The sequence below is a fragment of the Sturnus vulgaris genome, chromosome 2 (assembly GCF_052056855.1).
Source record: "Sturnus vulgaris isolate bStuVul1 chromosome 2, bStuVul1.hap1, whole genome shotgun sequence".
Taxonomy (NCBI): Eukaryota; Metazoa; Chordata; class Aves; order Passeriformes; family Sturnidae; genus Sturnus; species Sturnus vulgaris.
The window spans coordinates 12,978,406-12,994,699 of NC_142244.1; the positions used below are offsets into that span (position 1 = coordinate 12,978,406).

Consider the following 16,294-nt stretch of genomic DNA (forward strand, 5'->3'; position numbering starts at 1 on the left):
TACACTGCTCTTCTATGGACAGCCTCTACTCGTGCTCATCTAATCCTCTAGGAAGACTGGTTTAAATCAGGGTTTTTTTGTCATAATTGAAGTCAGGAAAAAATTAAGCTTACTTTCTTCTTTCCAGTAACAAAATATTTAAATGATGACAGCACACTGAAGGAGCAAATCCAGGGACTGCAACTGCTAATTACTGCTCCCATTTTCTACCCTCCTAACTTTGAAGCTCTGCATCTACTCCATGACATAGAGCAGAAATATGCACAAGTTGCAATTCTCCCTCTACAACAGGGATAACTAATTGACAGCCCGAAGGCTGAATCCAGCTCTGCAAGATGGTTTTACTTGGATCCCACGATAGCCTAGAGCACAGACTGCACATCCTGCACTGTGCTAAACAATTCACTTAGCCCACGGGAGAGCGGGAAAGGGAGAAAGGCAGCGAGGAGAAGCAGGGAGTGGGAGGAACAAAAGAACGTGGGTGATGGCTGAGGGGCTAGAATAGAAGTGTTAGAGCTCCAGCACTTCCACACCTTCCTGAGCTGCCCGTCCAGAGAGCAGCTGGTGTGGGGCAGAGCTGGAACAATCCAGGTCCTTTAGAACATCTGCCCCAAAATGGGCTAAGCCACAGGAGGGACCACAAGCACGCCAGGCTCTCGAGCTCACACACCTTTTGTGATGAGCTTTCCAGAAATAGTTTTGCTACACAATCAGGGGGGACAGTGAGTAACCTGGTGCCCCAAGAACCCCTACAGCAATGAGAGGAGGGAAGGCAGCATCAGCCCCACATGGGAACTACAATCTCTCCAATGGGAGCAGACAGTCTGGGAATTCCTGGCCCACACACAGAATCCTCACATCCTCTATCACAGAACCACAGAATAAACTAGGTTGGAAAAGACCTCTGAGATCATTAAGTCCAACCTGTGACCTAACATTACCTTATCAGCTAAACCACGGCACTGAGTGACTTCCTGAGCCCATATAATAAAGCAAAGGGTCTGAATTTGAATTTAGACACCATCCCTGATTTTAATTTCACTTATGCTCAATGACTCTCATCTGCTTCTGCAGCAGCAGTCCTAGGCCCAGCAGGAACACAGTAAACTGAAGGAAGAAAATCAAGTATCCCCGTTTCCAGAATCTTCTAAAACACCTACATAGTTCACTTTTTTGGCCTTCGTGCTCTGGGCAGCAGAGGGTTAAAGACTCAAGCATCGTGATATATTCATCTGAGCCATGAGCAGCTGGCAGGGAGGAAACAAAAAAATAAGGAGGCCTATAACCATAGGAAATAAGCAATACATGCTCTAGAGGAATAAAACCAGGAAAATGGAACATTACAAGGTAGAGAACTAATTTTTTATCCTAGCACCGCCCAAAAGGGGAAATTTTTAGAACATTTCAAAGGGTTTCCAAAATTAATTGTAATTAGCGCTAAAAATTGATATTAATTAAATGAAACATTTCAATTAGTCTAAGACAGAGCAATGAAGAACAGTCTTGTGAGGAACAAGCAGAAGTGCAAGAGAGTTCCCAATCTCTCCTGAGCTAACAGATTTTTTTGTGATCATCTGAGATCAAGATATAATTTCTTCCTGCCTAGAAAACAGCAACAGTAAGACCACCTTCATTCAAAAATATGGGCATATTTAAATATTATGAAATACCTTTAAAAACTTATTTTTAAACACCTCCTTATAAATAGAGAAGACTCTTCATGGTATTCTTGCAAAAGGAAAACAATGCTAAGGTGCTGGAATAGAAGTATCCCTTGATTCTCTTTCTTCTGTGTAGAGACAAAATTTACTGAAATGAGTTAACCTTTATGATTTTGTTATTTTCAGAAAATACTAAAAACCTAATTACTTCAATTACCATGTTAAAATGAAATAATTTGCAACGCTTACTCTTGCACCTTTTATTAATATAAAAGGATTGGTTCATCCCATTCAGAGTGAAAGAGCTAGAGATTTTTATTATATTTTACTAGCTAATTCCATGATGGCAGTTTTGAATATTTCAGTGTCCACTTCTTCAATAACTATTACTACACATTTAATACATTTTATTTATAAAGAAACTTTGCTATCACAGCTATCATAAAAAGTATCTTGCCAAAAATGCTGTTTGATGCCTACTTATGAAGACAGACCTCTACACTGGATTTTATGCTCATCCAGAAAGTGAAACATAGGTAAGTTTTTATATAGTTTGAGGAAAACTTGATCTATTAATAAACCAAAATCACAGGTATTACAAAGATCGGTCTAGAAGACACCACTTAAAAAAAAAATGTCACTACAGTCACTTTATCAGTGGAGCCTTTCCTGTTTTAAAACCACACCAAAGAACTAATTCCACTAATAAAACTGGAGCCATACAAATTCTCTTCAGATAAAGATGTCTGCAAGAGAGACTTCCTAGTGTCTGAAAAAATTTAAGAACAGCATGGTATTCAAGGAATCTGCTTAATTATTGCCATCTTATTCTTGCAGAATTTTTAGTCTACATATTGTGTATACTTTCAGGTGAAAAAATAATTCATGTCTTTTAACATCAGAGAAAAGCCTGCAGGTTTTTTTTACAAAACAGTCTATCAGAAGTATTATTGTTGAGTAAGGATAAGGCATTGAGCTGAAAAACCAGACTTTTAACACTAACAGTTTCTGCCAGGAAAGCATTTGCTAACGGGAACTGAGGAACAAAAGCACCCAAAAATGCCTTTCCATCTGGAAATGGTTACCAAAATGGCAACTATGTAAAAAGCAGCCCAATCACATAACCCTAAGACTCTTTTTTTTTTCTTTTAAAAGCAAGTGTTACAAAAAATATTTGACACTTCCCCTTCTTTTCCCTTAAACTCAAATACTTTTAAGTTATAAATTAATTAAAAACTAACAATCAAGCTTTTTTGTGTGATTTTTTTTTTTCCCCTCCACCTTATTGTGACCTTTTGGAACTGAATTATATAGCACCTATATAGGCAAAAAATTTCAGTCTAGCCAGCTCTAACACACAGCTCCTCTCCCCAATCAATTTTGATAGCATAGAAGCACAAAGAAGCCCAGTTTAGAGTCCACATGTGTTTAATCTTTGATTAATTGAACAAAAACTAAGCGCCTCCAGACATATTTCTTTTAATCACAGGAAAAATATCTTTTCAGTTGTTTTGCTAGTAGGAGAGAGTCAGCAGATGTCTGCCTGGTCCAAAGGGAATTTGTGTTTCTCTGGAGAAAACAGTTTAAATAAGAGAGGAACAGACATATGCTGACTATGCACTGCTTAACAGATGACGTAGAGAAGTATCTACTACCCCAGGGAGTGGAACAGGGCAGTTTTCAAATTAAATTTCTTTCAAATTCAAAACAATCAGCTGAAATCAATTTACATACAGGATGCAAGTTAAGTCTCAGTTCTCATCAGAACAGCTCACAGACACAAAGATGCAAATCTATCTTTGACAGCAGCATGATCTCAAAGAAAGGTTTTAATTTGATAACAGTAAAAAAAGAAAAATTGATTTCTCCAACATTTTTAAACATTTTAAACATTAAACATTTTGTTTCCTGGGGAATGATAATTCAAAATAACATTTCATTAATATGGAGTATTTGCCAAATAGTCTCAATTCATATACAAAATGCATTGGCACAATGCAAATTTATTTCCTAAGAGTAACTCCGAAGCAAGTCTTTCAGAACTTCAGAAAAACTTTTTTTTCAACTATCATACCAGGGAAAAAAGCATCAGAACAACCAAAGAGGATCACTAGTCAGCATTTTACTTGCCTGACTTTATACTTCTGCCTACAGGCATATGTCCTGTGTCATCAGCTAGGAAATGGAAATACTTATAAAAATAGGAATGATCAAGACTCAAAAGCAGAAATTGAGAGAAAGCATGCTAGACACTTCTTAGATGAAAACACCACATAAAGACCCCCTTGAACCAGAGGAAGCTCACAACCAGTAAAAAAGAGGAGGCAGTCAATGGCCCCAGTTAATCTGAAAACTTGTACTGAGGAGCTGCCTCTGAACTCAGCTCCAGGCACAATCCTCCCCAGCCCATAGGCACACACAGGCTGGAGAATCACTGATCAGCACATCACTTCATGCCATGAGAAAGGAGGAAGAACAAGCATCAGACACTGAAAACAAACTGTGCTATCAAAACGTCCTTTTCCTTCTCCATGCAATCAGGGTCTGCCTTTATCTGCATTTACACTTGATGTTAAGAGTCCAAATTGTCTCCCACAGGCTCCTGACTAGCAAAACTTTGGTATCAATTCACTGTGTTGGCTGGATTCAGGAAAAATACTTAAATACTTGTCTTCAGGCTCATGCTTGAAATAGTAGGGCCCTTCAACGTTGATTCACCTTTTTCTTTCAAATTAACAACTTGATGATGAAATGTGCAAAGCAACGCTTTCACTTCATTTGAAGAGCCAAATTCTCCAGTTTTGGTTCAAAGGTTTCAGATAATCTTTTATCCATCCGAGCTGCCACTCTGCCACCACATTGTTTGATTTATGAATTCACTGATCTGCACAACAATTTCTGTCAAGACTATAAAATGTCTAATTTTGCTTAATCATCCATCCCAGCATGGCCACTGTAACACCCTAAATTACTCATCAGCTTAAGAATAATCTGTTTATTCACAGTATCACCACCCATCAAGAATTGTACTCCTAAATTCCTCTGTTCTGCATCGTTTTTGGGAAAACAGAGACATGTAAGAACACTTTTCAGGCAAAGTCTGCATTATTCTGCCCTAATCTTGGCAGGAGTAGATAATTGCATTGACTAAGAATCTTTTATTTATGTGCTCTGTTTTCACAGTGATTGAAAGTCTCATGTAATAGCATCCATTAAAAACTTTAATTTTTTAAGCATCATTGTTATCCATTGACAATGATTCACCTGTGAACTGTTTTGATACAGAATTAGCTATAATGCTCAAATATGTTGACACATCCACAATGAAAGTCCTTTTAGCCTGCTTCCAAAATCTAGTGAATCTGAGCACTTCATGTATAGCATGCAAGAGGCTTCCAAACATCCCCACAGAACAACCAAAATCCTAAAATACCAATCTCATTCTTTTTAAGACTTTTAAGAACTAATCCTACAAATTTCTAAATACATACATGTTGCATTTTAGATAATAAACATGGAAATTTCCTTTAATAATTAACTTAGACATAACAGTAGAATGAAGTTCTGCCATACTAAGCGTACAGGTAGAAGCATATTTGTGTTATGGCATTTCCTCATTGCTTTAATTTTCTCTAAGTTGGTTTGGTGCTGTTTTGTTTTTTAAGTCTCTAGGGTTTTGTTTTTCTTAAATCTGTACATAAGTTTATTCCTCAAACCCACTTTACAGCATGCACAGCCAGTAACTCTATTATTTTATCCATTTATTTCATGAGTGCAGACAAAAGACTCAAAAAAGACAGACCTTTTTGATACCTTAAAACCAACCACGTACTTGAAACAAAGCTCTGACTTTTGTGAGACTTTGTCAAATAAAATTGTAAGCAACATAAACAGCATATGCTTGCCATGCACACAGGTGCCTCAAATGATGGAAGTTCTGATACATATCCAAAATGTTTTATTCATTATCATGCAGATCAAGAAGGGAGTTATTTGTCCCACTCTCTTAACATGCCAGTGATTTCACATAAGGTCCGTTTATACAAATTATATTGTTTGACTTTTGACAATATTGCATAACTTGCAGGCAATAACACAATCAATAATTCAGGAAGGCTGTATATTGCCTAAAATTAATGCAAAGTGAGAAAGAATTTTGCAGCTAATTGAGAAGCTCATATTCTGCTTAACAGGAAAATGAACTACAGGAAAGTCATTACTGATCTTCTGATCCTATAATCTTAAAACTGTAACAAAGCTTTTTCAGAACTAGAGCCATTATCTAGTATGCACTGGAAATTATATTATGATAATGACAAAGCTACACATGAAAGAACCATGTCAAATACCTTGGTCACATATATACCCCTCCTCTAAAAACTCACTCTGACAAGGCAAGGGGTGAAGGGAAATAACTTTTGTGGCAAAAGAGAAACAAGTTTGTCTCAGAGAAATATAATTTGAAAAACAGATTTGCAGAGTCCCTGACTAGCAAACGTAACCAAATTCATTTGCACTTGATTTTTTCTTAACAGCCTGAAAACTCTTCAGAGTGGAGGAAGGAAGATGAATACACCCTTGCAGGCATTGTTGCCACTCTCAAGATGAGTAGGCTTCTGCAAAATTGTTACTCAGACATCCACAAGATCCAGAAATAAAATTTTCCTCAAAAAGGAATAACAGAAAAATAAATAAACACTTGAATCAAACTATCACACACCAGTAACTGAATTTGGTCTTAATCAGGTGGATCCATTCACCAGTGATTCAAACATGTGAAGAAGCTTACAGCCACTTTCCAGTCTGCTAATGCACTTTTTCAAAACTGCTTCTATTTCCCTACTCTGAAAATGACCTTATTTTCCAGCTGCTTATGTGTTTGTTTGATAGCCAAAACAGTCTTCAGCCTTTACTCTGAGGATGAAGTATGATTCCACTTTCTTCTCCCACCTGTAAAAGCTGACATTTACAGAGAGAATTATGCAGCTTCATTTTGACAGGGACATGCCCTTTCCACCTTCTTTAGGACCTTTCAGCACTGGAGAACGTGTCACTGGTAGGCAGTAATCCAAAACCAGCTACATCCCTCCAAAACAAAACATGGAGCTCATTTAAGTAGGTCTCTGGTGATCAAAAGGCTGAGTTCAGGAAGTCAGGAAGAGGGAGGGAAATTGGGACTTGGAGGGAGCCTCAGTCTGGAGGATGCCTCCAGCCTGCTACCTGATTATCCCATCGCTCACCCCTCCCGGGCTACACTGCAGAAACTGCATGCTTCTGCAAATCCACTCTGAACACACACAGCCACTCTCCATTTCAAAAGTTCTGGAAATGGGATTTCAAGTATAGATGAAACCAGTCAACTTAAAAAAAAATTAATCTCCCGGCTAAACAGGAGTTGCATCACTTTTTCAATTGACTTGTTATTCACATTTGAGTTCCTGTTTATGCAAATTTATCTCCTTCCCATTTATGAAGATATGACAGAACTAAATTACAAAGAAAATGTCAAGTTATACTAAATTACAAAGCTACTTTGCACAGAGCTGTGTAACAGAGAGTACTTTTACTAGTCTCCAAAGTGTCTGAAAGATTCCAATTCCCAAAATACCAAGTGGCTGGCTGAATAACATGTTTGGTAGATTTAGGATACCACTCTTCACCAGCCAGAGGATCACCTTCTTTTTAAAGATTTTTAGGGGATGGGGCATGGTTTCAAATAAATAATTGCAGAAACTTAAGCAAATATAGCTGCACAAATATTTTTATATAAAATAAAATAGGACTATGGAGAAGATATAACAAATCCTTAATGCTGTGAGTAGATATATGACATCTCCAAACATTCTAGAAGAGTCACAAGAGCCATAGACTGAATAAGAGACTTGTTTAATTCAATTTGCTGATAATAAATGTTATCTAGGTCATGTTCAATGGTATTAATTGAGGACTAACACTGCCATTACTTAGATGTATATCAGTGGAAGAAAATGCAGCATCCTCTGGATTAAATGACATGCAAATGTCAGCCAAGTCACCAAGGAGAGGCTGATGACTAGAAAGTGACAAACCAAAGGGAAAACCATCTTCAATTCTGATTTAAGTCACTACTCCTCCAAAGTAATCAAATCTAAAGGCGTTTTGAAATGTTTGAAGATACACAGGTATTTAAAAAAGAAAGCAGCTTTTAATACAGTGCAATCTTCTGAAATCTTGGTAGCTTTGAAATCACAATACATTTCCTTCTTTGCAACTGTGGAATCTAAGCACAGTGTGCTTAAGGCAGATGTCCACCTGATTACATAGGCAAGAAATTCTTTGTGGATTAATCTCAAATGATGAGCATGGAAACTGCTTAAAAAATTGAAATATAATTGTATAAAGGCATAACAGACAAAGTCAGCTGTACAACATCCACTGGAAACAGGAGGAACTTCATCTCACTGAATGTGTTACAATATAAGATGACAGAAGAAAAGTGATAAATTTCCTATCACATTGTGAAACAAACTGGTGCAGACTTGAGCTGCCTCCTCCAGTCAGAGTTAGCAGGTAAACTGCATAACATGATGTTTTTTCCTGTTTCACAAAAGGTTTTTGGTTAAAATTGTAGCATCAAAGCATATAATGAGTACTTTTAATCATGTGTACTTTGTGGAAAGTAGAAACCAAACAAAAGCAATTTGACTCTGTAAACATACAACTTTTAAACTATAACATAAGGATTTCTAAACCAGCAACTGTGTATGACTACAGGCATACAAATGTAAATGCCCTGGTGCTCAGCACAGGTGTACTGAGAACTAAACAGAGCAGTTTGCTGATTTGCAGCAATACACTGTGAATGTAGCTCCAGTTTATAATGATGATAGCATTACACCTATAATTCAGAGCTTTTTAACTCAATGCAAATTTATTCCACCAGTCTTCAACTCTTTCCTTGTTCCTCACCCCTTCTGTGCTATTTAAAGTGTTTTGGTGCTATTGCACTGTCAAATCACTACCTTTCTACTAAAATAATAACCTTTACTGTTAAAATTCTTTGCCTACAGTGTCCTGGTATGCAACTAAAACCGCATATAATTATACCTACAGATCTTATTTCCAAATATAGATTGTGATTCTTTTTTTTCCTTTAGAGAATAGTTGGTGGTTATTTTTTGATAAAAGCTCTTGATACAAGGGCTAGTGAGATCCACTTTGAAGAGAATTAACAATTTAATGCTACATTATTGTTAAATGGTGTAAATTTACACACTTTTAAGAGGTGGGTTTTTTTAGTCTCAAGTATTGGCAGAAGCTCTTAAAATTTGTGGCAATGTCAATATTTCACATTCAGAACCCTGTTGGTAAGACTCTCTATATAATCTCATGTAAATTATTTGAGCCAGGGGTGACAAACACCTTTAATAACTGTGTATCAATTCAATTGATGAATGCCACAGTCAAGTTCACCTCACATTTCTGGGTTCTGATGAGAAGTTTTAGAAGACACAGAAACACTGCGTCCATTTCACACATCACTTCAAGGTACATCACAAACCAAGAGACCATTAAATAAGGACAGAACATTAAAACCCCTTCTAAGAACCAACGTGAAGTGCTATAAATGAAACAGTAATTAGATAAAAATCAAGATCTAAACCAATAATGACCACTCAAAATTACACTTACAAGATACCACATACAGCATTTGGTAGCAATAGAGTATGATTCAAACAGGTTACACATTTACTGGATAAGCATACTTCCAGCTACCCAGACACTGATTACTTTTATCACTAGAAGTGGTTAACAAGGAAACAGCATGATCTTAATCATGTATATCTATGCTGTTATAGGAGAAGCCTGAGATCGTTCTGCTGTAGTTATGAAAGTCCTTGGGATTGTCTTAAATGTGAGAGACTAGCCAGAGGGCTCAAGCAAATGCACAAATTTATAGCCTATTTCCTTGGCCTTCTGTGAGACTTATGAAGATCTAACCGTTCTTCTAAAATTATACACCAACGGTGGCACTTAACTTATCTAAGAGATAGGAGCCTCTTCAGAGCTCCTTAACAACATGAATCATTCAGTCAACAGAGATCAGTGTTTCCAGAGTGACTCACCCAGCTCTGTGCTGCTCTTCAACAGGACACCAGGTGAATTGCTACACATTACAAAGGAAGCCTGTAAAAGCCACTTCAAAACAGATACCTAACTTTGAATTGCAAGGCTTCCTCTCATACTTCAGTACCCCCAAAAATTGATGTTTTATGACCTACACTTGGCCCTCCATACGAATGCTTAAAGCACTTTAATGTACACTCTCTTCCTCTGCAACAAGTAGAGTTAAAGGATATACAGGAAGAGATAAGCATTACAAAGTGATGTGAACATACTTGACTGCTCCTTCCGTTGGCCCAATACTTAAAACCAGAGAGATAATTTTGTCTGCCTAAATCTGTCATTTTTCTTTCTAATGTTTATTTGTGCAACAACAATTACCCTGTTAGATCAAATCCTGGCTATCCTGCCTGCTATTACACACTGTAAATTGCACAGTTATCTGGAGAGGAAAAAACATGTATAAATTGAAACTAAGTATATAAAATCTTACATAAAGCAATCATAGTTTCACTGAAGCATAAAAGTAGTGAGAACGAACAAAATCATCTGAATTTCTCCAGTGATATGATACATCACCTGACCCTCCTATTTTCCTATCCCTGTATAAATAATAATTAACCGCCTAATTCCTTCATCGCTTTTAAGTCGCTGCCTCAGAGGCAGCTCGCACTTACTTTTATCTTCAAACACCATCAAAGCAAGCGGGTATTAGCAGAGAAGGGCAGGAGGGAAATGTACTTACTTGCCACCTCCAGCGATGCATTGTGACTCACAGCTTCCCCGAGGTAATTCCTTGCCACGCACACGTAGACCCCTTCGTCCGGCCGGCTCTTGCGCCCGTGCACGATGCGCAGGAAAAATAAAGATCCGCTGGGCAGCAGCATCCGGTGGGAGCGCGGGTCATCCTTGTCCGTCTCCACCCTTTCACCCCCCTTGTACCACTCGATGGTGGGGGTCGGCCTTCCCTCTGCCTTGCAGTTCAGAGTGGCTGGTTCTCCTTTGGAAACTATCAGATCCGAGGGGTGTTCCACGATCCGAGGCGGGAAATCTTCCTGTCGAAGACGGGAACCTGCAAGGTGAAAATGGAAAGTTTTCTTAGGAAATCCCTGCCAGGTACAGTCACGGTCTTGTGCAAAACAGCTACTTAACCATTCAATAGGAGCAGCTATTAACATCCTAAAGTACACAAAAGAAAACCTCAGTGCATGTTGGGGTGAAAAAAAGTTGACAAGACTGAAGCAGAAGGGTGTGGGAAAACGTGCAAAGTTACGGTGAGGAGATTGGTTCACTCCCAGCATCCCCTGCACCAACATGTTAATCACCTCCAGAAAGTTCTCTGCCAGATTATTGGTTTAAAAGTGCTGTGATATTTTGCATATTCCTAATCCCTCTTTCCAACTGGACCCTCGCCCTCAAACTCCACCTCTATCCTACCTTACATAAATTGGGTTTACCCCATGCCCTTGGCCTTTTTGGTGCACTCCTTTGTACTGTGCTCATATTCGTCCTGTTTGTTATTTTCATATTAATAAATCCTCTTGATTTTCGGGTCACCAATCTGTGCCTGTCCCTCACTTTTAATTGCCAAGTTTGGAGACCTCTCACCGATCTCCTGGGTGGTCTAGGGGTTTGTCCATCTGGGCTGGACTCAGAGTGACCACAAGTGCACTTCACCACGTGCAAGGTTCTCCCAAGTGAGTATGTTCAAAAGCACTTTTTCAACAGGAGACCTAATATTAGTGAATGGACATATTCCTAAATCACATCAATCTTTACATGGATCTATTCATTTACATCAATTTATACACACATGTATATGCATATCTAGAACTACAAAAACTAGTCCTACAGACACTCCACAGATATCAGACAAACTCAACCAGCAGAACTGGCACTTCTGATCCATAACCCAAAGCCATAGCCAACCTCATGCAGCCTTCTGGAAAGGCCATTTAGTCATGCAATGTCTACAGAATAACTCTGACATTTCCAGTGCCCACTGAGTTGCTTTATTTCACTTGTACTGTTGTCTCTTAAGTTCCTTGTTAAGTAGTGCCACAGAAGTATATATAAATGTATGAAGGACCTGAGTGCTTCTTATGCCTCGTGCATCAGGGAAAATTTTTACTTTATAGAATTGTAGATGTCTCTAATCTGGAAAAAAACTGTGAGGCAAGAGTACCCAGCATAAAAGAAAAGTTACAAGCAAATAAGATACTCTTCTGGATAAGGTACTTCTATACAAGGTGATCATCTAGAAAAGCATTCAATTTCAGACCATTTCAAAATTCAAGCTGATAATTTGCATAAAGAAAAAAAACAAACCAAACAAAAACCAACCAAACAAAAAGAAAACACAAAACATGGGAAAAAAAAACAAAAAACACAAAACCCCAACAAACAAACAACTCCAGTAATAGTATGCATAGATATATATAGCACAGATTAATATGACAACCTACTGCATACTCAAGAATTCCAAATTAGGAATACACAGCTATCAAAATTTTCAGGGTTTTAAAATGTTGACTCAAATTCAAATTACTGTTTTCCTTATTTTTCCTCTTTCTTGAAGCACAACTTTGCCATGGATAAAAAATAGTCTCCTGGGTCACTAATTCCTGATTATTAAAATCTCAGATGCCAAGATTCTTTATTAACATTAATAACATGGGGTTTGAACAGCTGTGAAGCACCAGAAAGAAACACAAGATCTATTCACTGCAGGTTAATAGACCATAAACTGATATGGAAACAGGGAAAGGAGAGAACAAGAGGAGAGGTCCAGGGACTACTCTTTTAAATATAAGCTAAATGTGTTCCTTATATATACACAAATATATATTTATGTATCTAAAATAAAAGTATTCTATGTACAATTTTCATTTTATTTCCCATGTTCTTCACCTCAAGATAATTAAATGTACAATGAATCAGCTAGCACTACCACACACTCAAATCTCTGTCAATATGGTCAGACTACATTGAAATACATTTGGATTTTGCATGTAGTAAAACAGGGCAGTTTTACATGAACATTACTGATCATTAAATTCAAAACATTTCAAACAGCAATAAACTTAATCTTCAGATAAGGTTTGGGTAGACAGAACAGAGGCTACACACCCCAAGCCTGAACATCACACCAAATCCAAATTTTAAGCAGAACCTCCAAGAAGTTTGGCACAGGCCAAACCCAGTGAAAGGAGAGCTAAGAGCACAAGTAAAGAAAATTGTGCCAACCAGCACTGGTCTTTTGCAGCAGCTAAAAAACCCTGTAACAGATTTCTGTGTTCCCTGAGAACACATCTCAGTCACTGCAAAGTTGCATTTGTGTTTACTCATCCTGAACTTTTACAGAGCTTTTGTGAAAAACCCCTCATTCAATACTTCTGCCCTTACAAATGGGCTGGCCAATTTCAAATCCCTCTTTCCAGGATAAAAAATGCCTAGAGAGGGATTAAAAACCTTATTTTGTTCATATTTTTACTTACTTCCTATGTAATTCCCAAGGAAAGGCATTGAAACAAAGGATTATTGAGCTAAAATCAATCACTCTAAGACACTCTGGAAAAATAAAAAGCCAATTTCAATATAAGATGTTTAAAAGGCAGTTAAGAAGTCTTTTAAAAACCAAAGTTTTGACATATGCTAGCATGTACCATGTTTGTATTTTCACAGGCACTGCTAGCTAGCCAGCACACAATACAGTACAAGCCTCCTATTGTTTCTGTCAGCCTGGCCCAGACCACAAATAAATGAAATACCATTTTCAGATATATTGTGTGCAAGCTTTCCACACTGACATTTAACTGGCTGTGCATGTACTTCAACCACTGTACAGAAGGAAAGCATAAAGACTGACCTTAAACTTTCTTGAAAACTGAGACTCAAAACCCTAAGCAGGGAAAGAAAACCCTTCACAATCATCCAGGAATGCTCATATATATTTTCATCTTTGCTGGATAATATTGGAGAAGATAAATAACAAAATCATCTATTTTTTAATTTTTATTTTTCTCTTAGCATTTTATAAAGTAACATTTCTCTAGCAAATTTCGTAACACTGCCTAAATCAGAAAGGGACAAAAGTTGCATGATTAATTGACTGGCACATAGTGAGTATTAACCACAGATTTAGTGACAAGTGCCTGAGGGGTATAATGGCCTTGACAACCAAGTTACAATCTTTCTATCTATCTACACTTTTTTTTTTTCATTTTCCTTTTATTTTAGCTATTTATTTAAGCTGCATTTATATTTTTTTGAGAAGAAGTAGCTTCAATTATCAACATAAATCTTAGAGTGGGCACCAATCCTATAATTTTCCTGTCAAAAATCCTACCCAGAAGATATCCGATTAGAAAAAAAAAGAAAAAACCCTAAAACCTCCAAAAGATGAGCACCTAATACATACTGGAATACTGGATCTGCCAGTAAATATACAGAGCTGCTGTTTCTTTGCCCCAAGATGACAGCACTGGGTTATAGGAACTAACCAGCTTGTGTTCTCTGCTTTTATTACAATTCAAGTCTTTCATAAAAAGTCAATTGGATGCCACCAATTAAAGCACCCCATACTAATTATTCCATGCTGTTGCTTAAAAGAACAATTATATGAAATCATGTTTCCAGTTTCTTGGACTGTACCACAACGATTTTTACAAGCATTCAAACAGTGAAAGAAACAGATGTGAATGTTCAAAGAAAACTTATATTAGATGAATGTAGAAGCTAAAAGTTGCCTTTATTCCCACCTTAAAACATCCTGTTGGTAGCATTTTAAAACAAAATTTATTGATAAACAGCAGAGAGTGTATTTAAATATGAAAGTTGCTGATATCAAGAATTCAAACACTATGTACAAACATGTTCTCCTCTGGAGGAAAACAAAAAAGTTCTGTGCTATTGGAACAAACTGCATCAGTCAATCTAAACCTGAGCTCAGATGGACGTGGAAAACCTCATTTCCCAAGATCTGTATATCTAAATAGTAATCTATCATAAATATTATAAAATACTGCGTGACAGACTGTATCCTTAGCCAAATTCCTAACAGCCAGTATACTCTTGGCCCTGTTTCTTTTCCATTCCACAAATACTGCATTTTACACTGATTTTCAGAGCATGAGAACTTTGCTCTTTTTTTCTCATTATTGAAACCCTATGTAAGATAGGAGTAATTGGCCTAATTGCCGTCAAAGTTTTTAGTAAAATGCTAGCAAACAAAACCACAAGTTAAAAATCAGTGTCAGGTGATCCTTGTAAACAATTATACTTAATCAGAGCACAAGAGCTTCCCCAATTCCCCAGCGTTTCCAGTACTAATGTAACCTCTTCCAGAAACTTTTCAGAAAGTGGAGGGGAGTCTCTTTGTGGTTTTACATAAGTCGACTGGAAAGATGTTCCAGAAGTCTCTTGCTCTAGTGGTTAGAAATCTTTCCCTAATCATCAGATTAAACATATCCCCAAAGAGTAAATCCCTCGTTCTTCATGTGCTAGAAGTGCCTCATAATTCAGATCTCTCCACAAACTTCTTGGAATTTTATGCCTTTGACATGCAAATTACAACCTTTTACTTTTTTACCGGCCTCTTGGTTTCTGTGTTGTTGCTGCTCTTAGAAGTCACAAAACTAATTTCATCTGGTTTTCCCCTCAAAAGATTTGCTCACCTTTTCCTGGTCTTAAATTGTAGTTTATCCTTTTTGAAGATGGAAGACCCAAACCATACACCCCCAGAGGCAAGCAGACTTTGAGTACTATTTCAAGCACACACTGCAAAACAATGTCACATCATGCTACAGGGCAAAAAATAACTAAAGCATAAATCAAAGTATTTTTCTGAAAGTGGCTTTTCTGCCCCTGTACCTGCAGCTAACCTAACCTACTGAGTTTGCTTTGTTGCACAGACAAAAAATAACTTTCAAGGAAAAACAACAGAAATAGGAATACCCACAGAGATTTTGTCCCATTCATTTTCTTTCTCTCAACTTCACCACTCTTTTAATATTCCCACCCTTTGTATACTACCCTTGTGCAGCTTCAATAGAACACCTGATTTCCTGAGCTTTGCAGCCTACAAGAATTGCATATTAAAAAGAAACTATTTTGACATTTCCTTTTCAGGGTTTGCCTCATCCTTTTGTAACCAAAGACAAAGTAATTATTAAAGACAGTAATGCTGTGCCTATTTGAATTTTCCAAAAATACTTTTATCAGAACTGAAATTGCATTGTCTGATTCCACTTTGCTATAAGGCAATAAAAACTGCATTTAACTGGTATTTCTGAAACACTGGTTGGAGAATAGCACAGGGTATAACTTTGGACTGAGGAAGTAGGCCTTTGACACAGGGTTTTATTTACAACAGCTGTTAGTTTCTAACACCTGAACATTAAACATATATTCTAGAAAAACAAAGTAGGCAATTTTTTACCTAAATCCTGCCATTACTTTGCACAGTCATAACGCCTTTAAAGGGATGCCACTTTTATGAACAAAAACCTTCCCCTGCAAGGGAGAGAGTA

General features: G+C 37.3%; 1 protein-coding gene across 5 annotated transcripts in view; it reads right to left on the reverse strand.

The window, feature by feature from the left end:
* The window catches only part of ROBO1 (roundabout guidance receptor 1), a 679,988-nt gene that overhangs the window by 235,312 nt on the left and 428,382 nt on the right, over positions 1 to 16,294 (reverse strand). For all 5 annotated transcript variants that reach the window (XM_088157812.1, XM_088157825.1, XM_088157810.1 and 2 more), the window contains one exon: positions 10,510 to 10,836. In XM_088157812.1, coding sequence (XP_088013938.1) covers positions 10,510 to 10,836 — 327 coding nt within the window. The remainder of the gene's footprint in view (positions 1 to 10,509; positions 10,837 to 16,294) is intronic.